Raw genomic sequence first — 27656 nt, 5'->3', positions numbered from 1 at the left:
ACCTTCCCCGAATCAGAAACGCGTGGGCAGGGTACCAAACTGCACGCAGCGAGGCAGTAAAATGCAAGAACAAGTCCTACGGTTGCCCTGAAATGTTGAGAGGCCACTGTCTGCATGAAACATTGACCGTGTTGCTTCTAGAGGTGCTCCCGGCCAGATCAACGATGCGATATTACAGATGCACTGAGACCGTGCTGAGGACTTGCTCCAGCTCCCTGCCGTTTAGCTGAGCCGAGAAGCAGGGTGAGACTGCTTCAGGTTGTGTTGCGTGAATTATCAAGTCTAAAGATGAAGTGGAATGAGAATTAGCAGGTTTCTGCTGTAATTATTGTTTGTTTGGATTTTTCCAAGCGGAAATGATTGTAAATACATGCACTTTCTTTTTTTCACATGCAAGATTCATATTTAGAGTTACAACAAATTATTCTGAAGAACAGCCTAAAGTTAAGCACATGCAATACACAAAAAAAAGGCGACAGGGAAAAGACAGGAGGAGGTAAGAGATGTTAAGGCGAACAGACAGGGAGCAGATCATTGGTTGAGCAGGAAACATTTCATGCACGTGCCCATCCTCGTTATCCGAGGAAGGTACTCAAAAACCTCACGTACTTTGCTATCCATACATGAAGACCTAATAAAAGCTCCGCTCTCCTGAAAGCTGTTGCCGCTATGATATCCATAGACCCAGGGAAAGGCCTTAGAAAGTGCATTTATCCATCGCTCAGCCATTGTGGAGGAGGCCAGCGACCTACAACAACCGGCTCCTGCTTTTTGACTGGGATTTACCCAATAAAGCCCAGAGCCATAAAAAAAAAAAAAAGAAAAAAAAAAAAAGAGAGAGAGAGGAAACATCATGCATTCAGTCAATATTTATAGCCCCGAAATGGCTTTATCAGCCCTTGCGCACCCTTAGGAGAAGCCACAGGGAAGTGGCTGCTTTATTGCTGGAGAAGGGACCGCATCAGAAGGGGACTCAAATGTATTTAAACACAAGTCTTCGCTGTTTGTTTTGTTACTAGCTCCTTCTCAATGGTCCCCATTGCAGAGTCAATGGCTTGCTCGTGCAAAACCCCAGTCCAAGAGATTAGCACATTCCAGCCTGCTGAGTTAATTAGCAGGTAATGAGAGATGCTCATCAATAAACCCAGCTGTTTCTGAACCCCCTCCTGGGTTGAGCCTCCATGCCTGCAGGACAGAGGAAGTTTTCCATCCCGTGACAAGCTCCACGTGGCTCATTTAGAAGATGATGTGCCACCCCAGAGCAGACAAACCCCCAGCCCTACGCAGGGAGCAAAGCTTTGTGAGAGTTCACACAACCAGCACAGCAACAAAACCCCTTTTCATTCTGGGTTTCTTGGGGGGGGGGGGGCTGGGGGAGATGTTTTTCCATCTGGTTTGCTGATACGGGATTCCTTCCCCAGGGTTAAGAGCAGGTTGTAAAGCTGGGAGTCAAAATGAAAGGAACTTTATTATTATAATATTACACTCCCTTACAGTGGAAATATCTCTCCAGGGATTCCCCCCTCTTATGAGTCCACAGCTGGGGATGGAAAACCTCCAGGGGGGAAAAAATAAAATATATATATATAAAAAATATAAAAAAAATAAATGCCTCTTTTACAGTTTCAACCACAGCAAACCTCAAATGCAGGTCCCTTCTCAGGCTAAAATTCTGAGGAATGGGGATAGAAAGAATCCCCAAGCTAGTAACAGCCAGTTCCACCTCCATTTCTGACTTGAGGAAAAGCTTCCTGCCTTCAGCGAGCCAGGAACGTAACCTGTTTAAGGCTTTGGAGAGAGACACATAACCATCATCATAATTTTTAAGAAGCAATGTGCAACACAGTGCCTTACGGACTCCTATAAATTACTTGGCACCCGGCTGCCAGCTCAGCCTAAGCTCGATATTGCCTGCAGTAATTATTTGGATCAAATGCAGTTTATCTGCTTCATATTTGTGTTTCTGTGCTCTCTGGTAACTTATAAATGTCATTGCAGTGTTTATTTGTTATAATGAAACTTAATGACGTTTGAAACCAATGGCTGTGGTTGTGGGCTGCAGGTTTGAAGTAATCTCTTCATCTCAGGAGCAGGAGGCACAGAGATAACATTAAATTACCCGATAGGAAAGGAAGATGTATGCAGACAGATATTCAGGCCTGTGTATTATTCATTGGAGAGATGACTAGCAATGAGCCACAGCGCCTAAGGCTACGGGCTCAAAGCATTGTCACCCAGCGAAGGCAAATGTTCCTGTCTAAGGGGAACTAGTTGTCAAGCCATAAGCCCAAACGCATCTCAATCGGTTTTATTAAACCTTCGAAGGCATGCTGGGGCAGCTCGGTGCAAGGCTGGCAGGGGAGAAACGAGGTGGGGCTGCTATAAAATGAAGCAGAGCTGGGTAGGAAAGAGAGAAACCCACTTTGTGAGGCTTCCAAAGGGGATGGGGAGAGTCGAGGAGCAGCAGGGTGACTGGGCAGCGGTGGTACCCCACCTCGGCCAGACGTCCGATGCTGAAGGCCGTTCTCCTTCTGTGCAAGGCCCAGCATAAACTTTTCTTGCCTTTGCTTCAGGTATTGCCCCTTGTCCTCCCTTCCTCTGACTAATTTCCTCCCTTGCTTTCTATTGCTGCATGTATTTATAGACTCTGGTCGTGTCTCCCCTTGAGCCTCCTCCAGACTATATAAATTTACCTCCTCCAGTCTCTCCTCTCACAACATGCTCTCTAATCCCTGGGCCATTCCTGCCACCGCAGTTAGCATTCTCCCCGGCTTTGCTCCATGCTCCCGGGGCTGCGGGGACCAGCGCCGCACACAATGCTCCGGTGCCAGCCACATCACAGCCTGCACGGAGCTGCGCAATTACTGATGCCTTATTACCTTGGGATCTGCTGAAGCAAAATGCCCCTGGCAAGAGCCAGGAATATCTTTCCCTAAGCTCCTTCCTCTGTGTCAGGACTGGCAGTACCCAGGACAGCCAGCACCAAAAGCAGCTTTAACCCCTGAAGCGCCTCTAGTTTTTGAGCTGCTTCTCTTAACGTGGGCATTGCGGGGCCAGGCTGATGCTTCCACGCCTCCTGGCCATCAAAGGCTCAGTACACACTCCTGCATTTCTCAGGAGTAAAGAAATAGCATCGCTAGCCCCTTCCCCACCGGGCAGCGAGACTTTAAGGTCTCCAGGAAACTGGACCCCCGCTGTCAGTTCAGTGAAGTTTGGTTTTTTGTCTTCACCTGCTGCCCTGGTACAAGGTCAGACAGGTCTGGAAATGCCCTGTGCTGCAGCCATCTGTCCTCAGCAACGTCTGTCCTCCTCCTTCCTTTGGCTCCAAACCCAAGCAAAGCAGAGAGATTCCCCCTGCATTGCCATGAGCCTCTCTGCCTCCCAAGGCTGTTGTGCTGACCCACTCCGAATCCCTAAACAACCCTGGGGACGCTGATGGCTAGAGTTTTGGTCATTTCACGGGACTTCAGGAAAAGACTGTTTCCACCAAAATACTCTGAGGAACAGCATCTGTCGCTTGGCCATCTCTGTGCCCCATGACAACCAAGGTCCCAGCCCTGGGGACGTGCAGCACAGGGAGGTAATTCCTACAGAGGTCACACACTGCAAGCAAATGCCTGTCACTGCATTATTCACTGACCAACAGGAAAGGAAAAAAAGCCTGGGTAAGTTATTTGATTAACCTCATCTGACCATCTGGATTAAAACCAGAAGCTATTATTGGCAGACGTGTTACCTGATGACAACTGACAAGAGAAATTAATCTTCATTACTTGCAATCCTTACGCAACCAGCCCCAGAGAACCTCCTGCAAAGATCTTGCCACACAAGCTCGTCTGAGACCTCATCTCTGAGTTCGCTCAGAGGACCTCTGTGCAACAGCTTGTGTTTCCAGCTGGGAGCACTGCGGATTAATTCACCTGCACGCAGCTCCTCGCAGCACCCAGAGCCTCGGCAGAAGTCTCCTGTCCACAAACTGACTGGATCTAACCTTGCTTAAAAACCTCCGTGACATCGATTAATGAGGAGAGAACTGTGCAGGGCCACCTGCAACGACCTTGCCTGCAAACCTTTGAAAAGGGAGTTAATTCTGAAATAATGCCGCGGCTCGGCGAGGAGGGGTTGCGGGCCCCGTCGTCTCCCAAGCAGCTATCGAAACAAACAAGTTGACAAATGAGGCTGCCTCTTAATGAAGCTGAAGCCAAAGTCAATACTGGGCCCTTCTATCAGGGCACAGATCAAAGATGGTCTCAAGGGCAAATGACCTTGGTGGGGGGTGGGACAGCTGTCACTTGGAGGAGGGAAGGGATGGCACGAAAATGAAAAGGAGCAGCCTTGGAAGCAGAAGGAGACAAGGGCAACTTGCAGAAAAAGAAAGGAAAAAAGATTTAAAAGAGGAGAAATGCAGAAGGCTGGGGGGAAGCCTTTCTTCCAGGGCCAATGTGCTCTTTCAGCAATTAAATCTGGTTATTAAGATCCTTGTGATCTTTCTGTCCTCTGCTGTACGTCTGGAGCAACATTCTTCTGACAAAACCATATTTCAGATATTTTCTCTGCAGAGGCCTTCCTTTTCCTCCCCACTCCAGCTAATGAAAGATTGAAATTAGGAAGGATCAAGGATCTCCCACCCATTTTCAAGTACTTGGGGGGCTTTAAAGTTCACCTTCAAGTTAGGTACACCGGGGGTGATTTTCTGCTGTAGCAAAGACAGGGGCAGGGAGGAAGGAAGAGAAAGGAAGAAAACACTCTGGTAGGAACAGCACAATGGATAGAAAGAAAAAACAAATCCTCTCCTCCACTATCAACAGACATTTGTAGATCGAGCCAGGGACAGTTCTCGCCAGACAGCTTAGTCCTGACCGGAGCTCTTCCAAGGATGGTGCACACAAAGACTTGCCTGGGACAGCCCAAGCCTGACCCCAGACTCACCGCTGGCTGGGGACAAGCACCCCCCTTGCTGCTATTCCATACCCCATCTTGAGTCGGCTTCAAATGCAGGTTCCTGGGGTGGGAATCGCTTCCCTTCCCCTTTGTACGGCACCTAACACAACGCAGACTTCACCCTCAGCTGAAGACTTCTCCTGAGCGTGAGCCAACACCCTCGTACCTCCCGGCCACGCCATCTCCAGAAATCTCCACCGGCAACTCGGCTGCCCCTGCTTCTCTTTGAAAACTCCTCGATTGAATGCTGGTCTAAGCTGATGGCAACAAAGACCCGGCATACTTATCTCCAGGTCAACCTAAATATTTCATTTAGCTTCTAAAGAAGTCAATTCCTTTCTCTCTTTCTTCCTTCCTTTATTTTAAATCTCGAAATGCATACCGTCTCTCATGAATATTGATGAGGATCATTAGTCACTGAACATTTCACTTCCCTTCTCTTTCCCCTGTCTATATAAAACCTTCATCTTTGTTAAAGGGAAAAACCCATCTCAAGTTATATCTCTGGACGCATTTTAAGATTAGCCCCATTAATACATTTATAGATTGAGTAAATACCTTTGCAAGCAAATACTGGGCATAAAAGAATATTGTATATACAGGTCCCAAGATTGCCTCTGCTGTGGAGGTAATTGTTAAAGTTTGTGGTTGAAGTTCATTGCTTTGCGAAGGATCACAGTACTAAATAACCGTCGCGTTGGCTGCCTGGCCAAGGGGAACACCACTCGTGCTCCCCCTCACACACTCCCTACCTATCCTTCGGGTTTTTGACCATGCCTGTTCCTTCTGTCTTCATCAACCTCAACCTGAAGGCTGCTAATGGACTTCAGTTTTATTTAGTGAATACAGATGGCAGGGTTCAGCCAGATACAGCAAATAGCTTAGGAAGAAAAAGAACAGGACTTGCAGCATTCTACTTGATCCTTTACAACGATATTTCACTATTTCCCTATGATAAGAACAGATTTTTAGAATGGTATAAAAAAAAACCCCAAAAAACCCATGAACCAGCCGAAACAAAGCAAGATAGTTTGCTGGGTGCTTTGCAGTACCTTTCAGTCAAATCCAACAAAGTCCCAGTGCACTGAGAAATGGGAACAGGTTCATTGTGTTGCCCTGAAACACACAATTTCTTCCTAGTTGTCATTATAGCTGTGAAATACAGCTGTCTTGCACCACTCCTGCTCATCGTACAGGTTGGGACTGCAGAGCAGTGATGACGTTATGTGACCTAACGACACACAGGGAAATCAGTGGGAAACAGCGCTTCAAAGTTATTTGTTTAAGCCTTTTCACAGCCTACCAAAGCCACAGGCTTTGTAACACCAGAAGGGTTTCGTCTTCACCACAATCTTACTCAGCTCCCACCCCACAGCCTGGCTTTAGGTGGAAGTACTCTAGCCATGGCAAGCTGCTGCTCACAATTGCACAGTAGATTTACTTCTCCTGGCTTGAGAGCCATTTTAACAGCAAGCCTGGCTGTTCATCAATACAGGTATGTCTGCAGCAGTTTTAACTGATATTTTAAATGACTGTAAGTTGGTACAGCTTCAGTGCTCCAGTCTGTGAAGGTCCAACCCTGGCTTTGCCTGCAGAAAGCACACATGTCTGTGCCCAGGAGAGGGAGGTTAGCGATCTGGACCAGGCAGGAACGAACTATGTGTTTCCTTGCAGTGGTGCCTTGTAGAAAGCAACGTTCTATTGCAGTGCTGTGCCCCAGGAGGGCTCCCAAAAATGGCAGAAGAGATGCTCTTTCTCGGTAGGGATATACTGCCACCCTCCTGCCCCCTTTCTGAATCTAAGTCCAGGTTGTTTTCTTGGGAGCAACAGCCTCCAGATACTTTGAGAAGAAGCTGGAGGCTTCCACACAATCATGCTATTGTGCCCATGCTGGAAGGATTTATGGCATCATCAGAATCCAACTTGATGGCACAGCCAGACCTGCATGTCCAGGTTCTGGTCTGGTGAACACCATGTCAACAGTGTGACCTGTACTGCTAATGAAATACTACCTGCCAGCAACCTCTCTGCCAGGGTCCCCGTGGACACCGAGAGAGGAAAGCTAAATGACAGACCCCCAGGCTGCAGCAACAGCTCTGCAGAGAGGGGAAAAATTATCAACAGATACACATGCTAGAAGGTAAACTCTGAGGGTAGCCTAGAGGCAGCGCAGAGATGAGAAAGTCAGTCACCGTTTTCAGAGAGAAGCCTTGCATCTCCTTTAATTCCTGCTCCCCTTGCCTCCTGATAGGCTTTAAAAATAAACCACCCCAAACCCAACAAAGACAGTAACAGCCAGGGTAAGGTGAAGTACACAGTCTTATCTCTGCCCCTTTTCAGAGACATTTTACAGGACAAGTTTTCCCCAAGAGCTTGCTGTGTTCCTTAAGTGGACATCCCATTCCAAATGCCATTAAGGACCTAAAGGGGAGCACAAGGGCAATAGAATTCAAGTAGCCAGGATATTCTAAATTCCCCCTAGATATTGATCCATGCTTATAAACGCCCAAGATTCCTGAATTGTCTTTAGCAAGCTCTCCAGCAAAGGGACGGCACACAGATTCCAGTGATCCCAGGTTCTCCCATACACACCTGCCGGCTGAACAGCACGAGAAGCAGCTCCTGAATTATCTTATGCCGGTACTCGGGGAGCAAGGAAGTATTGTATTCATTTATTTAAGACCATGCAGCAACAGCTTTCCACAGGGGACCGCTACTCAAATCAATAGATAAAATTATACCCTTAGACCATTAACTGCTACAACAACACCATTACCATAAAACTCGGGAGCTTTGTATCAGATTTATAACCAGTAGAGCTGCTCAGCTGCACTGCAACTGCTGTAGACAACTGGAGCATCACGGATGAAAGTCTGCTCGTCCTCTCCAAAGCGGCAGACAGCAGTAGGAAGATGGGGAGGTGTTTCCTATCCTGCCCGAACAGAGCGGTGCAGAGCACATGGGATCCTTCTCTCGGCAGCATCCTTGTAAACATGCATGATGGATTTCACCAGCAAGGACTTGACTCACAGCAGTGCATCCCCCTCTGATGAGGTCCTGCATTTTAGCCCATTTTCCAGCTGACCCAACCCAGGCAAAGTGTCCCCTTGCCACTAGACAAAAAGACAGCTTGTTTGCTGGTTTTTCCTCAGGTTTCACTTACATCCCTGCCTTGTTTAGCTAACAGACACACAAAGCATCGCAGAAATATCAATGAGACCTCTGCTGATAACAATGCATCTTTAACAACTTCTCCATCCACTCACCTCTTCCTTCTCAAATGCCTTTGTCAGATAAAGAACAACAGGCTCAATGCAGCTTATACGGGAGAGGCTTTCCCTAATCAATTGTGATTGTGTCTTCGCAGGGAGACACGAGTGACAATGCTTTATCGGCGATGACTGCAGAGTTAGCAACGCAAAGTTCACACCGCGGCCCGCGGGGAGCTTTGGAGATCAGCTAATAACGCACCCATCGCTAGAGTGGATCCCAGCAGATTTTGCACTGGGGATCCTGTAGCTTTTAGCAAAGCTTTGCAGGGAATCCCATTCCCAGGCTGCAGATTGATGCCAATGAGTCCTGCTGGTTGCCTCAGAGGGCAAAGTGTGAGAAGATGCTGGGACGCTCAAGAAGATGCTCAAGTTGTTGAGCTCCACTGTGTACAAAAGGAGGCTGAGCAGAGCCAACGCTGCTTGGGCTAAACCAAGTAACGGGTTACAGGTCTGGTCCCAAAGGACAGACCCTTTCCACTGCTGGGCCAGAGAACTGAGTGAAGTTTGAGCTTCCCCAGCAGTGCAGAGGCTCTTGGCATCTGGCAGAGGAGAAAAGTCACTTTTTACAGGGGTAAGAAGGGCTGCTCAGCTTTATCCTTGAGACCGAGGAAGATTCATGCTCAGCCTGTGCTGCTGCAGATGTAAAAGTCACTTGCAAGATCCAGATTAAGCATCCCCATAAATCCAAGCAATTCTGAGGCAGCAACTGCCTTGCTGGGCTGCTAATGGGTGGCATGAATACGTCACTGAGTCTCAGTGCCATGCTCTAATAGGACGTTTTCCTGGCAGGAAGCATTCACTGAACCCGCTTTGAACTACAGCAGGCAGCAGAAGGGGCGTTCAAGCAGAGAGACATTTGGAGCAGAGGCACAGTCAGCTTCTTTGAACAAGCCATTTTTCCCCAAAACAGCAGGGACTCCATCCCAGAGTCCCAGCTGGTTTCTCTCCAGGCAGTAAGATGGGGCCTGACAGAGAGAGGAGCCTTGAAGCAGATCATCGTAGAAAGGACGCTCAGCCTTCAGGAGGGAAAGGCAGAGTCCCTCTGTTCTCTGCTGGAGAAGCAGGAAGGCACGGTGGGACTGAACTGGGCACATATCTGCCTACAGCCCAAAGAAGAGCAACGCATCCAGCCTCTGTGTCTACCAGGATATCCAGGGCTTCAATATTTAGGATATGTTTTAAAGCCTAAACCCAGTTTTGGGTTTAAATCCATCTCCTTTCCTCTTCTGCTCTCTGGTATTGGATTTCAGCCGTCTCGGCATTGCTGCCGCAGCACCCCAACACCCTGCTAACCTAAGTGCTCCCTCCCGCAGCAGGGAGCTGCTGCAAAAGTACCCGCAGCCTTCCTTCTTGCAAGAGCTGCAGATTCCCTTTGAGAAGCTATTAAGCAGCAGTCGAACAGAGCAACCTTTCATTGACAAGTCACTCGGCCCTTTAAACGATCTCCAAATAGTGTTTTCTTTTTATTGCTTTCTGCAGTTTAACAGCCTTGATTTCAAGTTACTTTGGCTTATGATAAACTCCAGATCTATAACGCTTCTATTCTCTCCCTCTTTGGTCTCTCTCGCCCACTTCTTCTTTATGTTTTTATTAAAAAAAGATCCAGGAAAACAGATAGCAGATTAAAAAGGAAACAAATTGAAATGGGTCAAATGTATCTTGCTTAGATGACAGCCACCCCATTAGATACTTTTAAACAGGACAAATAATCTGTTCAGAAGCACAAGTGGGCTTTTACATTTATTCTAAATTACAAACCAAATGATTGCAGCCTCAAATGGAAGCACTGGCTAATTGCACTAATATCTCACTAATTCCAGCACCAAGGAATGGGGGAAAAAACTAACGATTTTCACAATTTTACCAATTATTCAATTTAGACCAAGGTACATTATGCAAACCCTGGGTTGAGCTTCCTCTCCATTTTGTGATCTATGACAAGGACTGGAATTCCAATTATTAATAATGGAGGAGCTATAATTATTCTAAGGATGGGTATGAGATAATTATAAGCCATAAAAACAGCTTTCATATGCATACACAATTCTCTCCCCATGTCTAGCAGAACCAAAACCTATCTGCAGACTAGAGATATGCTGAAGTTGAAGACAAAAAAAACCCCAACCCATCCAGAGCCACGTGGCTTGCAGTTCACGAGCACAAAGCCAGAAACAGGCAGCTGCCCAGTTCTGGCAGGCAGGCAGGGGCTGAGCTGAATCATCCCTACCAGTTGCAGCCTGCGAGGGCCGCACAGATGCACGACCTGTCACGTGGAGAGCTGGTGTGTCTCCTTCAACTCTGGCCACCATCGTCATCGCCCCTCTGGGTCTGACCTGCGTCCCAGCTCTGAGGCACAGGGACGGTCCCCTTGCAGGACCTCCATCTTCCACCAGCAAGAGACGTCAGAGCTCTGCCTTAGTCCCAACACCTTTAAATAAGGTCCCAAACCTTCTGAACAAAACAGTCAAGGTGAGGTTTGCAGCTCAGACTGCAAAACTTTTAAGGTCTCACCATCTACACTCCCAAAACTTGAGGTTTTTCTTATGCTGACCAACAGCTCCACAACATCCACGTGGCCTTTAGAGCACAATCTCCTGCCTTGGATTCAGACAGCCCTTACCTGAGCAGATTTCTGCAGTCATTACCCAGCAAATACAGTTTGCTAAACACCACCCTCTCCCAATTAAACACAGAGCAGCGCTCGTTTCTACGTGGAGCTGTAGCTCTGCAGTAATGGCTGCTGGTATTGCTGTGCTTTGTATAACGAATGGAGACACCTTGAATGCAGAAAACTACAGAGACCAGGTTCTGCTTCCAGCCATGATGCAAATGGAGGGGGCTGCTGCCAGAGATAACTCTGCACAAGTCCCTCTCCTGGCACACCAGTCAGTGTTTGCATCTACAGCGGCCGATACCGAGGAGACTGCCTGCGGATTAAGGTACAGATTTGAGCCTCGTGCCTGTCCCTAACCGATGGCATGGATGCGAGCAAAGCAGAAAGCAGGGCTATAAGCCAGGCAGGGAGCTGGAGGGGGGGACTCTGTCCTTCCTTGAGCTCAGATCATTAACCGTTAGCTGGTCCAGGAGAATGCTGCTGCACCGAGTCCCTCTTCTGTCCCTTTTCCCAGCCATGTCTGCTTTCACCACCCGACCTTGGACGGGGGGGATGAAGCCCACCCTTCCCCTCCACACGGTGACAAACCCCAGCACTGGGTCCATCCCACAGCAGGACACGAGAGCCAGCGAAGCACCTCAGAAGGGAGGCAAGAGGAGGGAAGGGAGCTGCCCTAACCCACTCCCCTCTGCATGCTGCATGGGGCGATGGTTGTAGGCACCTTCTAGCAGCCGACGGCTGGTGGGAACAGGTGGTGAAGGAGAAGGCTGACACCTCTCAGTGCTTAATCGTTCCCGTTAGTAGCTTTATGAATGGCAGCCAAGAAGTGCCATAATTGCTGCAGTGACGCTTGCTAATGACTCAAGTTAGATCTGGCAAGAAGTCAAAGGCAGGAGAGAAGAAGAAAAATAGCAGGAGCAGGATCGACAGCTGCATACCTGCCTTTGACCACCACAGAGGCGAGCGGAGCAAGCCCAGCTTGGGACCCGCAGCTCTGGACAGGCAGGGCCCAAGCACAACAGGTGAGCAGGGAGAGATTTTACAGCACATCCCTTGCCTTCCCTTGGGAAGAGAACAGAATGTGAAGGGGAAGAGGGAATAGAAAAACAAGCCCCCGTTTTCAGGTCAGTTCAAGATCCTTGTTCTTGGGGGACTAAGGTGACCCACCTCCAAAACCACCCTGCGCCAGGATGGCACCAGCCCTGGGGAAAGCAGGGTAACTCAGCTCGCCACCAGCCTCAGCATCATCTCTGCTGCACGGCACATGCCTCGGGACACCCGGTCCCCAAGCCGTGGCTCCCACCGAACCGCCGCCGTGGCATGGGGAGAGCTGTTCCCAAGGAAGAATCCAGCCCCTTGTGAGCAAACAGCATGCTCCTCCAGATTATGTATCTGTTTCTGAATGTTAACAAACAGTCGGCAGCATCTGATTGAGTGGGTTATTAGCAGAATGAAGACAGATGGTGGAGGATTAACTCTAAAGCGTCTTTATTGCAAGGCCATCATTACAGACAACTCTACCTCTCTCTCCCTCTGTCTACAACTGTCACCAGCTTAATTTCACCCTACAACTCACAGCCGCACACCAAACAGCGGTCCCAGCATGCAGACAAGGCAATCGTCAATCACAGCAAAGGGACAGGCATATAAAAGCCACACTGGAGCAGCACCTTCCCGTTCCTCGGCCCATACTTGCTCTTGAATTGTGCCCAAACCCAGCACCTTTCCTGGTGTGGGCATCACAGTGGCAATAAAGCAAGAGGCACTGATGCAGTGCAGCAACGGCAGCTGAGGGGACAGCACCCAAATCATTTCTGCCTTGCAGCCCAGGCTATGCTGTTGCTTTACAGCTAGGACAGACACCATCACCTCACCCAGACCTGTTTTCTTCATGACACAGGTCAATATGTGTTGATATGAGGAACTGGTGCGTGTTAACTAACAGAGGCGAGTTCTTGGACACTTGTTTTGGCTTCTTGCCCTGGAGGATAGCTCAGCCAGAATTGCCCGCATCTGCAATCTGTTGTGTTAATGGACATCCATCCCTTGTCAGCTGGTAAACAAACAACGTAAAGGTACCAGACACCCTCGCTGGGCATGGCCACAGAGCACTCGACCCTGCTGGGAGAGGTTGTCACACTGGTCTGCAAGTGCCCAGCCTGGATCTTCTCCATCGGGACAGCGAAGTCCCCATGAAGTGCTTCTCCACCAAGAAGCGATTCCTCCATGCTGACAAGGTCTCCAGCTAAGTGCTCTTACAAGCGCATTTTGTAGATGTCGCCATCAAGTGACAGCAAGGTTCTAATGATCCCTGTAATTACCCATTTCCGCTACGATGGAGACCCCCACACCTCATAATTATCTGAGCCTGGCTCAGGAACTTTGGGCAGAAAATACCTTCGCTGTACCTCTGTAGACGACCAGACATCTGAAAACTCCCTTGGCTCACGTCAGAGCTCAGCTCATGCCATGTATGTATCTGCACTGAAATCCACCAAAAACCCAGGAGGTTTGAGGCCTGCATTGTCATCCAGAACCGCCTCTAGTGAAAACACAAGTCCTAGGTGGTCTTTGTAGCCACGGAAATCCCCTGACTTTGTTTTTGGCAGATTGTACCCCTTTAAATGTAATGGTGCTGGAGTCTGCGGGGACCAGAAACTGGCAGGCACACTTCGTTCCTGTTCCCACACAAAGGCTTTACTTTTGGCCTTTCATCTTTCTTTGTTCTCTCCACACAAAGCCATGTTCAGCCTGAAAGAGAGACTCGCTTTGTAGGTGGACGCAGGCTTTGAATCCACCGGGGACAGGTGCTTCTGCGAACGATCCCAAAGGATCGGTAGGATGCCCGGTGTGCCCACGGTCCTGCCGGCTCTCCGACACCCTGTGAACATCCCCAAGGTGCTCCTGCTCGGCTGAGCACAGCCTCTCCGAGAGGTTTGAGGAACAGGAAGGTATTGAGAGAGACATTCCACCTTCTCACAGCACTCAGACGAGACTCTGCCATCCATTCTCCCAAGGGGCAGCCCCTTCCTGTTAAAAACATGCTCTAATCAATGTTTAAAAAGCATGTGGTAATTAACAAGCACGAGGTGAAGTCTTGTGAAGTACTTTCCCCGTGTTATCAGCTCAGTATCAGGGCTCCTGGGAAACTGAAGGAACCTTTGATCTTCTAACTGATATTTGAGCCATAAACCTGCCTCCACGAGGGTTCTACCCCATGAAAGCTAATGCACCTTTTACTCTCATGAAGTCAAGGCTTCCTGCAAGGGTAGGCACCTCTGCGGCTAACTGCTGGCAATACACCATCCCACGCAAGCAAAGGAAGAGCAGAGGGGCAAGCGATCGCCCCCTTTGTCCAAATAATTTCCAATCAAAGCCCCCAAAAAAGGATTAAAGCCACGTTTGGATCAAGTTTGCAGTCCCCAGAGTAACCTCAAAGCAGCCAAACTCTCCTTGAGACACCCTTAAGACCCTCCCATCTCGCAGGGCTCTGGGATCTTTAATCTTTCTCTCATCCAGCATTAATCAGAGATGGTGCTGCACTAGTTGGCTCCAGAAAAAGAAGCCAAGCAACGAAGCTACCAGAAGCAAGGATGCCAGTTCTTCTGAGCATAAATAGTTTTTGTTTAGTTATTATGCTTCATAATTATTTATGATATTTCTATGGATTAATCAATGCTCATAAAGTACTTGGGTGATGACTAGAATATAAAATAGGGAAATTTTAGCAAGATTTCTGCCAGAGTGCAGGGGTTTGATGAGCAATGGAATGGCACCTCTGAGAGGTGCAAAGGCACTGAAAAGCGGCACTCTGAAGGTGTCACAGTGAGGCACTACCACCCAGCTAGAATAAAAAGACCAGATGCAGCAACTGCTGGAAGAGCTTCCTATGTAACAAATCCTTTCCATCGGAAAGGACAGTGGATTTTGGATGTATGGAGCTAATAAGCTCCTGTTCTTCTCTTGCAGCTTCATGCAGGAGGCTTCCCACGTCCATGCCTACTAAGATGTTTCAGAGATCGAAGGGGAGGCAGGATTTTCTCCTCAGTGCAAACAAGAACCTAGCACATTCCTAGCAGTAGTGCATTGACAGCCCTTGCAATGAGATTGCTAAAGAGGAAGGAAGAATGGAAGGTGAGGGAACTGCTCACCTTCAGTCATCCTGCGGTACTTCTCCTTGTACATGAACCCCAGTACTAGGCAGCATCCTCTTCCTGGGAGCCCCAGTTCTGCAAGAGAAGAGAGAGGTGATGTTAGAAGACTAGGCTGGGGACAAGAGCAAGCACACAGGGATGCTGCAGGGAGCAAAGCCTGCCGGTTACACCATTCAGGAACAGCGCCAGCGAGGCAGGCACGTAACTGAAGTCTTTGGTCAGCCTCACAGAGCTGAACTTTGCTGGGGGTCTCAAACCAAGTGCTTCCAGCTGCTGCTGCTCCACTTAGCCATGTATATTTAGAGGCAGGAGGGTCACCATCCCCTCCCTTGCCATTTCTTAAGTGCTCCTCTACACTAAGCAAAGGGAATGAGCCGCATCTTCCTCCACATCAGTGCGTTGCAACAATATGCAGGCAGCAAAGTAAAATGGGAAATGGCCCTCAGAAGGGAAGATAAGTCTGGCTTGAGGCACCCTGCTCCTTAGAAGCAAGCAAGTGACCATACAAGCAGCAAAGTGCCAGAGTCTGAGGAGGCGCGTGCCTTTGATGCCTTGATTTCTTAATGGGGCTTTCTGGCTATCGGTAACAGAGCGATCTGAGCACGGGTTTTTCCAGAAGTAGGCTGTGTGCATGCGTGCTCTCCCCATGCGCATCTCACAGCGACAAAAATCTCTAGTTCTTCAAACAAATTCTCCCGTGTCACAGCGGAGAAAATTAAGGTACCATGTCCCCGATGCTGCCTGCCTGCGGACCTGCAGAGCTCCTCGGGGGCTTCTGTGCTCTGCAGAGCCCTGCTGATCAAAGCCCCTTTGATGTTTACTTAATGTGGCTGTGGTCTCTTTAGAGCCCCCCTCTGCTGAGGAAGGAGTGCTTGGGAGTGTCACAAAGTTGTGCCGCTTGCAGGAGGGGAAGGCAGTGAAGCAGGAGGGTTGAGAGCGCAGTGAGAGCTGTAGAGCAGAGTGAGAGCTGCCTGGCAGCCTCTGCTTTAAGTGACACGATGCAAACTTGGGTTTGAATTGCAGATCTAGACTGTGTTCGGAGGAAGAGGAAAGTCACTCACTGCAGTGTGCAGGGAAGACACCCAGATTTATATGGGCATATACCCAGATATACAATATCCCTCCCTAATATTGCTAGCTGCTGTGGCACTCCAGCCAAGGGGTTAGCATCCTCCTCTTGCGCCTAGTACAAGGCAGAACCAGAAAAAACAAGCTGCTTTTGATCCCAGAACACTGAGGGTACAAGCAAGACTAGTTAAAGTACTCTCTCTAACACTAATCAGGGCTCCACCTTGCAAGAGGCTAAGGACCAACGGCTCCTGGTTCTAAGGCTCCCATCAGGGAGGACATAAGCGTCTAACCAAAATAAATCACATGTGTAATCCCACTGAAGTCGATGCTCAGACAAAAGTAAGTCTCTTGAGATGCTTAGAGTAAACTGAAATCTAATTGCCCCCCTAAATCCACATTGCCACCTAAGGTAGTGCCCTGGAGAGGAATAGGCATCTCCAGAAAGTGATTCACTTCACCTACCCGGGATGACTTTGGGGGTGCTTGTAACTCTCTGATTGGCATTAAAAGGCGGTGACTAACTCAGGTGTAGGTGTCTAAAGATTAGACAAATCAGGGCAGATGAATCAGCTGTCTGCATCCTCAGCTGTTTCTTGAATCTGAGTCCTAATTAACAGGAAGAGGTAAACACCAACCATCTCCCATCTTGGATGCAGAGGTGGAACCCAGCCCTCTTGCTCCACAGTACAGAGGCAACATTACCGTGATCTGCACAAAGTATACAACAACTGCAAATACTTTAAGAAAGTAGACTTTCTTGACTCACAGAGCACCAGATCCCTCTAATACTCCTGACCACTGGCTTAGCTGAAGGACATCCAGCACAGGTTGCCTCCCTTAGCACTGTCTGATAACTAGAATCTATACGACCTTGCTAAAGTTTGAGTAGGGTTTCCACAAGGGTTGCATGACGCCTGTGAAAACAGACATCCCACGTGCACGTGGCCAGATGGCTGCGAGCCTGCCGACAGCCTCTGGGGCTGCTTACGCCGAGCCTGCAAAGCAGGCAAGAGGCGTTCATGTCTTTATTGATAGGAAAGCAAAACTGCATCGATTCCTATTGAGCCTTCAACAAGCACCAAGGTATCAAAGCGTAATTAAAAAAACACAATTAGATTAGTGTCACACAAGGCAGCACAGCCCACAGCGGAGTTGAGCAAGACAGCATTCCTATCTTACTAATTCAGACGTGCATCATACATCCCGGCATGCACACATGGGCCTGTTTGTGGATGCTGGCTGGGTTTTTCCTGGACACACAGACCTGGCATGAACAGGGCGGTCACATCCTCCATCCACAAACATCCACAAGAACATCCTGAACCAAAGCAGAGAGGAGGGAGCAGTGACAGAGGCAGCAATAGCTGCAGCACACTTGGGAGCTGAATATCCTACCACAATGTCCAGCTCTCACTTTCCAGTCTCCAACACTCCCCCAAGGTCATGTTTTAGAGGCTGTGGCAGGGGCTGTGACCCCAGAGGTCCCAGTCACAACTCGGCCCTTGGAGGATTGAGGGATTGCCAGGGCTGGATCCAGATGAAACCAGGGTTACTACCTGTCTGGAGCCTAGATCAGCACACACCGTATAGGTGGCTATCTTCCATTTGCCTCCCTGAGGGGTGCTATAATTAATGCTTAAACACTTTGATATCCCATGATGAAAGGAGCTATACAAGAGGACTGCATTATAATAATTCATACCATAAATTTGTGAGAACATGCAAAAATCTTTATAGCTAAAGGCACCTTTAAATACTTGAGAGTGCCTTTAAAAGGTAAAATACTTCAAGATGACTCTGATGCCTAAGGATGTCTCACCACTTCATGGCTTTTAGTGGCTACCTAAAGCTAAAACAGTTAAGCAGATGCCCAGCATTTTAAATGTTTTGGCTTTAGGGGGCCTGCCAAGATACCACTGAAAACACAACATTTTAACCTATCCGTGTCCTCCACCCCCAAAACAAATCCCATCCATTTCCTTGCAGTGGGAATTGATTTTTCCTAGCAGAGCTAAACCAGTTACAGTTGAAGTTTATCATCCCAGGCGCTTTGAAGAAGTGTGACCTTACATATCTTGTTTGGGAAATACATGGCAGAACCATGGTTTTGACTTGCTCAAAAGTACCTGCATTAATTCACCTCAAAACTTGCAGAAGAGTCACTCAAAGCTCAAGCAAGTTCAAATCACACGTTGCCAGCAGTAGGGGTGGCCAATGGACAATGAAAAGAAACGAGTTCAGGGTCTTCTAGAAAGGGATCTTTATGCACAGCCTGGACAATAGAGGAGACAAAGTTTTGGAAGAAAGACCTCTCTGTGCTGGCCCAAACTACAGAATCCTCCTGCTTTTTTCCTCATTCTCCTATTGTTTGGGATTTCCTTACTCAATTTCAAGGCAATTCCTCTACCCCCAACTCAGAGAAGGAACCAAGTTTCTGATCAACCGGTGCAGTAGAGGCTAAAGCTGCAAAGCAGTAATAAAGGTTTATTAGCAGCATCATAATGTGTACTATTGTGTAGTTGTATTCCACCAGGAATGATAATAAATGTTTAATAGCCCAATAATACCTGTTTAATAATTTTTCAGCTCGTCCTGTCTAATTGCAAGTTTATTAAAGAACAATAAACTTTATAATCATTGTAAAGGCATAATTGCAATTCCATTGCTTATTTAATATTGAGTTAATTATATTACAACTAAGTTATATTTCCCATACATATTAAATATCAATTAGCTGTTTTAAACTATTGATTTGTATTTAATTAACTATGCTATTATATACCAATTAAGCTCTTATAAGAGAAGCAGAAACAGCTGGTCTCTTAAATTAAATTTTAAAAACTTTGTATTAACATAAATATCACGTTTCCATTTTCTCATGTTTTCCTTCTACAGAGATGGCAATTTGCTATCTGTAAATATTTTTCCAGTTGCATGTTATATGCATGAGTTTCATTCGGAACTTTTTCCTTTCAGGATAGGGAACGGACAACCTCTATGAGAGATATCCTAGCATCAGCGACATCAAAGCATGGTGACTAGGAAAGACAGAGGGCTGGAAAAGCCCCATCTCACCTGGGGATCTAAGAAGCAAAGAACTTGGACGGGACCTTTTGAAAGAGCATGCAGGTCTCCAAGGAAGAAGCTTGATACCTTCCTCTTTGTTCCTAAGTTGTCCAACAAGGGTGATATGAGAAGATCCTACGTCACCAAATCCAAGAGTTTTGGATCACTTAAAATGACTTTGGTTGAGAAACCTTATGTTCCTGCTTAGAAGTTTCCCATCCTGATGGATAAGGTTGTCTGCTGTTGGATATCTTGCTAAAGAAACGCATTATGAACAGAAAAACCCAATCTCCCAAGTCTTTCCATGTTCTTGGCTTCACTGATGCAACCCAAAAGTTAGAAGAAATGTGTGAAGGAGCGGTTCCTTCCTTGTTTTCCAGCATGCTGGTTTCCAGGCTCAGTAACCATCCTGCTTGTGTTGTGCGGATTTGCTAAACATCCTCGTGACCTCTTCTTCAGAGGACTTTGCTCTGGACACCCATAAAGCAAGCTGCATCCTTCCCCTCCAAGTTCTCCTTCTGCCGTGAGTGAAGGATTCAAGCTTCCTCCCTCGACGGTGTTTGCATTCACGAGCGTTGCTGAGCAATCCAAACTACTGCCGCATTTCAGCGGAGAGCTAATGGATCCTTCGGCACGTAATTTCTATATTACACCGTTAAGTCTGCAGAGCAATCCAAGATCCTCGGAGATGAAAAAAGCTATACAAATGCAAGTTATTATTAAATCTGTGCCTGGTTAATTTATAAAAATGTATTAAAAAACCTAAGAGGCTTCCCAGATGAGAAAATGGGCACATTACTGTTTGAAATATGAATGAACCAGAGATCAGCGTTAAATGCTGTAGTGATATTGTATTTTATTCTATAGTGCTCTGCAGAAAAGTTGCATTTATAAACCCATTTATTGTGTTATGTACTTGCAAACCACCTTGTCATCCATTTATTGCACAAATAAAATCTTAAAAGCAGAGGATTAGTTGAGTGTGTCCCTGTGGGACCACAATCTGACTTTAAAGAATCCATCAATGAAGGAAAACAGATGGAGCAGAGGTGTTTGCCAGCTCATTGCTCCGAGATGTAAAACGCAACCGTGCAGAAGGGCTAGTTTCTAACAGTCCACAGACCTGGAAGTTCTGTTCGTGTTAAAAGAGGGAAGGCACATACAGCAGAGCTTGCAGAAACCAGGCCCCTGTTTGGGTAGAAGACTTTAGAGTGGCAAAGTCTCGTCTCTTGCCACAGCATGGAGGTGAAGACCGCCTTGGGGAGGATGTTTCAATGTTGCACAGCAAAGGAAAATTCCCCAAAACTGAAACCTTGCGAAGTACCTCTGTTAAGACCTAAATTTGCCTTAAACAACGCTGGAGAGGCATGTATCTGCAGCTTGGCAGCAGGTATCATAGTACACTAGCATCCAGCTACCCAAGCTGCCTTGAAAGACATCAGGACCGAGAGCTTCAAGGGGAAGACCAGAGAAGCCATGCAGTAAGCAGCTCTCCCCAGGAATGAGCTCTGCCCTGGTACCAGACAATTAAAAGTTGATTCTTAGCAGGAAAGATAACTGGCAGGAAGGGAAAGATAGAAGAGGGACTCACACTGGTGGGCAAAGAGAATTATGTCCCTGTGTTTCCTGGCTAATTGAAAGGACGGGGAAAAAAAAAAAGGAGACACCTTCAGGTTGTAACTCAGCACTGAAGTGTTTTGAAGAGGTTTTTTTTTCCCCTCTGGTTGCAACACAGAGCCTTTGGTCCCTAAAGTTCAGTATACTGAATCTGTCTGCATTCCCCACGCTTCTCCCAGCCCTCCAAGGCTGGTGCTCCTTTTCTGAAGCTCTTACAAACATATTCTATATTGGGAGCATCCCACAAGTGAAAAAGCAGCTTCACACACCTCAAATCCAGTCATTCTTAGCACTTCTTCTTCCTTCCCCCAACGTAAAGAAGCCTGACAGAGCTGCTGCAGGAAAAAACAATTTACCCCAGAGTAAGGTGGCCTTCAGTACTTGAACCTTCTTGTGTAAACAGCTTTCATACCTTTGTATGCACACGTACATGTTTACGCTAATCAAATAATCTGAAACACCTTCCTTTGATAAGGTCTTATAGCAGCAAGTTCTACAGTTTTAACTACGCCTCACGTGCGGGCAAAGATATTTTCCCTGTATTTCCTGTTGTAGAAGTCAGAACTTTCACACAGTATTTGTTCTATTCAAAAGAAAAGCAAATAAAAGGTTATGTAGAAACAAAGGCCTGTTTTCTTCACCACTACCAATAATAGATCAACTCCTGTTTGCGCTACCGAGAGCTCTGCTGGTCAGATAACCAACACAGGCACTGGAAAAGACTGGCGGGGCTGCCCACAATCACAAGTCCTTGGCCAGTATTGGCAAGAAAGAGTCACCGGCAACTTCAGCTTACCACTTGCTCCCTCCGCACTCTACTTCTGAAGGCTCCGCTGAGGAGAGGTGCCCAACCAACTGTCCACAGCAATGCCTTCAGGCCCTCTCCACCCCTGTGGAGTTAACCTTTCATTTTACAATCTCACAGTATGCAGGCGTAGCTTAAGCATTTCTCCCCAATTTACATGATTTCTACAGTACTTTGCAAGAGCTGCTATCCTGTTGCCACCTTCATCTAGCTTAGCTCAGATCCTCTGAAGCCCCTTGCCTTGCTACAGCCCTGGAGCTTGGACTCTCCCTGGGAAGACAGCAGTATTGTTTGGTGGGGCTATGGCCAATTCACCTTGCTGGTGGATTTGACCTGCACTTCAAGGGCTTCCTGGGGATTTAATCTGCTTTTGACTGCAGCCCATCGTACCTGCTGCTCCATTCAAGCCACAAAATACAACTCTTGTTTCAAGGGAGCAAGAGAGGTCAGGAAGAAGACTTGGAGAGCAATCTAAGCAATATGCAAGTACACCCCCACACATCCCCCAGTCTCTCCTTGACACTTCCCCAGGTCAGCCCCCGAAACCATGACACATCACCATCCCCACCGTTCCCCCAGGAGGGGACATGTACCACTGAGACCATGTTCGCAGACCCCAAGGAGTCAGCGGGGGCCATCAGAGGACAGCCAGGTGATGGGCACATCTGTCTCGGTCATGCTCCACTGCATTGCACCAGCCAACACAGCCTACACGTGCTCTACGGAGCTCCTCACATCTCTGGGGCATGAACAGTGAGGGCAGGCGAGGCTAACGGGCAGTTCGAGCCTCGTCCCCGCTGTCCACTCTGCCTCCCCTAAGGGTTCCCTCTCACAAGCCGATGGCTCGGCTGGCCCCGGGCTGCCTGTCACCTGTCCCCACGCTCTGCTTGGCAGCTCAGACCTGAACTTGCAGTCGCCTGGGGAGCTGCCTGACAAGGTCTGGGGTGGCACTGACGCGGCATTACTTGTTCCTGCCTGTCCAGCCATCTTCCCATCCTACCCCTCACAAAACCAGGACCTGCGTATTCAACTCCATATAGCAGAAAAATAAGTGTCACACCAGGACAAAAGGGTGAAAGACACATATGAAACCCATCGTGCCTTTCTGAGCACTTCTTTTGTTGATGAAACAAGCTCTCCAAGGAATCAAAATGCCTTTACGAGGACATGCCCCAAAGACTGGAAAAGCCCCAGACACTACAGCACAAGGGGTCCGCATGAAACGGGGAGGCTTTTGCGATTGCACCGGCATGAGGGTGTGCTTTTTACATACCGGGAGGGGTTGTTAGTCACCAAGATGGTCTAAAATCTGAATGAAAAAACTCAGAACAAAGCTGCCAGGGAAAAAGATACAAGATCCACTGTGGTGGGTTGACCCTGGCTGAGGGCCAGGTGCCCACCAGAGCCGCTCTATCACTCCCCTCTTTCATTAGACAGGGGAGAAAAGGTAAAACTTACGGGTCGAGATAAGGACAGGGAGAGATTATTCTCTAATTATCATCACGAGCAAACCAGACCGAACTTAGAGAGGGAATTCATCTTATTTATTACTAAGCAAAACAGAGTAGAGGAATGAGAAATAAAACCAAATCTTAAAAACACCTCCCCCCACCCCTCCCATCTTCCCGGGCTCAACTTCACTCCCGGCTTCAACCTCCGCCCCCCCCCAGCGGCACAGGGGGACGGGGAGTGGGGGTTACGGTCAGTTCCTCACGCGGTGTTTCTGCCGCTTCTTCATCCTCAGGGGAAGGATTCATTGTTCCCCCGCTCCAGCGTGGGGTCCCTCTCACGGGAGACAGTCCTTCACAGCCTTCTCCAACGTGAGTCTCCTCCACGGGGTGCAGACCTTCAGGAACAGACTGCTCCAGCGTGGGTCCCCCACGGGGTCACAAGTCCTGTCAGCAAACCTGCTCTGGCGTGGGCTCCTCTCTCCACGGATCCACAGGTCCTGCCAGGAGCTTGCTCCAGCGCGGGCTTCCCACGGGGTCACAGCCTCCTTCAGGTGTCTCCACCTGCTCCGGCGTGGGGTCCTCCACGGGCTGCAGGTGGAATCTCTACACCCCCTCATCCTCCCTCCATGGGCTGCAGGGGGACAGCCTGCTTCACCATGGTCCTCACCACGGGCTGCAGGGGAATCTTGCTCCGGCGCCTGGAGCACCTCCTCCCCCTCCTTCTTCACTGACCTTGGTGTCTGCAGATGTTCTTACATCTTCTCCCTCCTCTCTCTGGCTGCAAAAGCGCTCTCAAACTGTTTTTTCTCTTTCTTAAATATGTTATCACAGAGGCGCTGATTGGCTTGGCCTTGGCCAGCGGCGGGTCCGTCTTGGAGCCGGCTGGCATTGGCTCTATCAGACACAGGGGAAGCTTCTAGCAGCTTCTCACAGAAGCCACCCCTGTAGCCCCCCCGCTACCAAAACCTTGCCACACAAAACCAACACATTCCACCCCTCGCCTCTGTGAATCACATATTTAAGAATTATCATTAAAATATACATTCAACACAAAACTTCACAAACACTAATCACATCAACAAAGGAAAAGAAAAAAGAATTCCACACACCAACATCAAAACAACACTATCACAACACCAAACAAGAGTGGACAATCTACACACAAAATCTATCTCTAGTCCCTTCACAAATATATCACTCTCAAGTTACGTTCAGTCAATGTTTTGCCCGTTACCTCTTCCAATTACTATCCTTATCTCGAGTCTCTCGTGCCCCACGTTGGGCGCCAAAAAAGAACTGTGGTGGGTTGACCCTGGCTGAGGGCCAGGTGCCCACCAGAGCCGCTCTATCACTCCCCTCTTTCATTAGACAGGGGAGAAAAGGTAAAACTTACGGGTCGAGATAAGGACAGGGAGAGATTATTCTCTAATTATCATCACGAGCAAACCAGACCGAACTTAGAGAGGGAATTCATCTTATTTATTACTAAGCAAAACAGAGTAGAGGAATGAGAAATAAAACCAAATCTTAAAAACACCTCCCCCCACCCCTCCCATCTTCCCGGGCTCAACTTCACTCCCGGCTTCAACCTCCGCCCCCCCCCAGCGGCACAGGGGGACGGGGAGTGGGGGTTACGGTCAGTTCCTCACGCGGTGTTTCTGCCGCTTCTTCATCCTCAGGGGAAGGATTCATTGTTCCCCCGCTCCAGCGTGGGGTCCCTCTCACGGGAGACAGTCCTTCACAGCCTTCTCCAACGTGAGTCTCCTCCACGGGGTGCAGACCTTCAGGAACAGACTGCTCCAGCGTGGGTCCCCCACGGGGTCACAAGTCCTGTCAGCAAACCTGCTCTGGCGTGGGCTCCTCTCTCCACGGATCCACAGGTCCTGCCAGGAGCTTGCTCCAGCGCGGGCTTCCCACGGGGTCACAGCCTCCTTCAGGTGTCTCCACCTGCTCCGGCGTGGGGTCCTCCACGGGCTGCAGGTGGAATCTCTACACCCCCTCATCCTCCCTCCATGGGCTGCAGGGGGACAGCCTGCTTCACCATGGTCCTCACCACGGGCTGCAGGGGAATCTTGCTCCGGCGCCTGGAGCACCTCCTCCCCCTCCTTCTTCACTGACCTTGGTGTCTGCAGATGTTCTTACATCTTCTCCCTCCTCTCTCTGGCTGCAAAAGCGCTCTCAAACTGTTTTTTCTCTTTCTTAAATATGTTATCACAGAGGCGCTGATTGGCTTGGCCTTGGCCAGCGGCGGGTCCGTCTTGGAGCCGGCTGGCATTGGCTCTATCAGACACAGGGGAAGCTTCTAGCAGCTTCTCACAGAAGCCACCCCTGTAGCCCCCCCGCTACCAAAACCTTGCCACACAAAACCAACACATCCACATATTTTGATTCCTTAAGAACAGTGTCTTCTCTAAAGACCTGATTTCATCACCAAACGCTCTGGTTTCTCATTTCATCGAAAGCCACTGCACCGCTCCTCGCTCCTGCTGTAGGACCCCTGCACATCCCATCGCAATCCAAGCAACATTAGCCATGCAAATAGCACGACATTATCCTGAAGCCTGCTGGGAGCATCTCACGTTGGAATAAATAACACATTTCGTGCTCCCCTGGCACACAGAGAGCCACATTTACATGCAGGTCTCGAGATCTGCACGAAGCAGGAGGTGTTCCAACCTCACAACTCACCCAGACTGCCCCGTAACATCTCTGCTCAACTACGAGGAGAAGGTGGCAATGGAAACACTTTGCAATAAGCCCTGGAAGTCCCCACGCTGCTCTGACAGATTGTGGACACACCAGAGAGAAAAATAATAAAAATAAAAGCACAGCACTGTAAAGGTCACATCTATTGTGGTGCTCTGGATCAACAGCAACGGCTTCTCACACCTCCCGCCTTGAAAGTGTTTCTGGTTAAGCCATCCATTTTACAAGTCTAGAAGGGCAGAGGACAGCATAGGAAAGCACGAACCACCCTTAGAAACATCCTGCAAACGCAGCTATCCTCTGCCTGACCTAGGAAATCACGGTCACTGCCTTCAAACCTAATTGGTCCCAGATCCATCAGCTCCTCCTGCCTCAAATCCTGCAAAGCCCATCGCCCAGCTGCTCCAGATCCTTCATGTGACAGACACCCCTGACACCTGCCCCGACACCTCCGAGACTCAGCACTGTGGCCTTTAATCCCCGCTGAAGGCAGGGAAAATGCTGAAGCACAGCCACGCTCTCATTTGAAGATGACACGACAGTCAGAGGCAGGGAACCCTGTGGTCCTTCTATTACTGGGAAATCATGCCCCAGCCTCGCAAACACCATTACTTCTGTGTATCTTATAATTAAATTGTATTTGCCGGTTACCTCACAGCACGGCTGCAATTCTTGTGCATCTGAGGAGGCTTTTTTTTTTTTTTTTTAAATTTCTGATCTTCAGCTTCTATTTTATTTTTCCCCTCCTTGCCAACTCTCTGCAATTTCAGAAAACTCTTTAGGCCACCCTTCTGCTTGCAATGTGAGAAGAGGGTAGGAGACCTGCTGTGCAGTGCCAGCTCCTCCTGGGCCACCCACCAGTCCTGGTGAAGGAGACCAGTGATGTGAACAAGTCACCTTGGTCCAACCCTCATCCACAGGTGAACCCCAATTTCCTCCTTTGCTATTTAAACCTCCCAGCAAATTGAATGGGAGCTGAAGTGCTTAAATAGCATGAGGAATCTTGCTTATGGTGGTGTTACTAAACCACCATGGATCAGTAACTTGGCCAAGGGAGCAGCAATCGGAGATTAATCCCCGTTGGAGGTGCTGCAGCGCCTGCTCTTGCCCTTCTGTTAAAGCTTGCTCGATGAGCGTGCAGTGCTAAGATGGAAGGGGCAGCAGGAAAGCAGGTCCCTACCCTCCGCCAACCAACAAGGCACCAATTACAGGGAAGGAGAGAAAGCCACAAGATTTAAGGGATTATCTAATCACTGCATTTCCATCCCTTTCTGCAGGAAGGTTGCTTTGATTGGGGTATTGAAGCTTTACAGTGTGCTGGCAGGGAGGGCTTCGGCCACGCTCAGCAGTAGGAGAAAGGAAAGTGAGCGGGCAAATTTCAGGCTGTGGGAGGCTGATTGCTGCCCTGTCCAGATCACGTTCCTTCAGCGTCCCAGCAGCAGCAGCAGCAGATTTGGTTCCACCACGAGAAACAAATCTATCGCCCAGATTTTGTTAGGCCACGCAGACATCCTGGTACAACAGCGGCCGCAGGCTGCGCTACTTCTGTTTGAATCTGCACCGGTCACCTTGTCTGGGTCCAGAGAAGACACTGAGCATCCACAGCACCAGCAGCGGGTTGCAGCATTCAGCCCAAATCTTTAAGCCTGCAACATTTAGTTTGTCTCCTGACCATCCCCTCTCCCCTTTCAGAGTATTATCACTTTCTTGATTGACCTGAAAACTCACTATTTCTGCAAGTGGTCCTGCTGGCTGGACCTTCACACTAGCAGTACTCACCAGCTTCAGCAAAAAAAGGGCTAGTAGTTCACATCAGGTTACAATACTTCCTCCACCTCTACAGATGCAATTATCACAGGCGAGGGGTAGGAAGGTAAAGCAGGGAAGACGACCAGGGGACGGACTTAGCACCTTGCTCGTGCCCTTACGCAGCACAACGCGTGCACAAGCAGCAGGAAT

The 27656-nt window shown here is 48.6% G+C and overlaps 1 protein-coding gene across 4 annotated transcripts in view; it reads right to left on the bottom strand.

The window, feature by feature from the left end:
- Nucleotides 1-27656, bottom strand: part of KIRREL3 (kirre like nephrin family adhesion molecule 3) — a 328668-nt gene that overhangs the window by 102657 nt on the left and 198355 nt on the right. For 3 of the 4 annotated variants that reach the window (XM_075774342.1, XM_075774343.1, XM_075774345.1), the window contains exon 2: nucleotides 14979-15056. The exons of the other annotated variant lie outside the window; for it this stretch is intronic. In XM_075774342.1, coding sequence (XP_075630457.1) covers nucleotides 14979-15056 — 78 coding nt within the window. The remainder of the gene's footprint in view (nucleotides 1-14978; nucleotides 15057-27656) is intronic. 4 annotated transcript variants of the gene reach the window in all.

This window comes from Balearica regulorum, chromosome 23 (genome assembly GCF_011004875.1).
Source record: "Balearica regulorum gibbericeps isolate bBalReg1 chromosome 23, bBalReg1.pri, whole genome shotgun sequence".
NCBI lineage: Eukaryota > Metazoa > Chordata > Aves > Gruiformes > Gruidae > Balearica > Balearica regulorum.
Note: the sequence above shows the minus strand (reverse complement) of the source record. Positions and strands in the feature narration are given on the sequence as shown.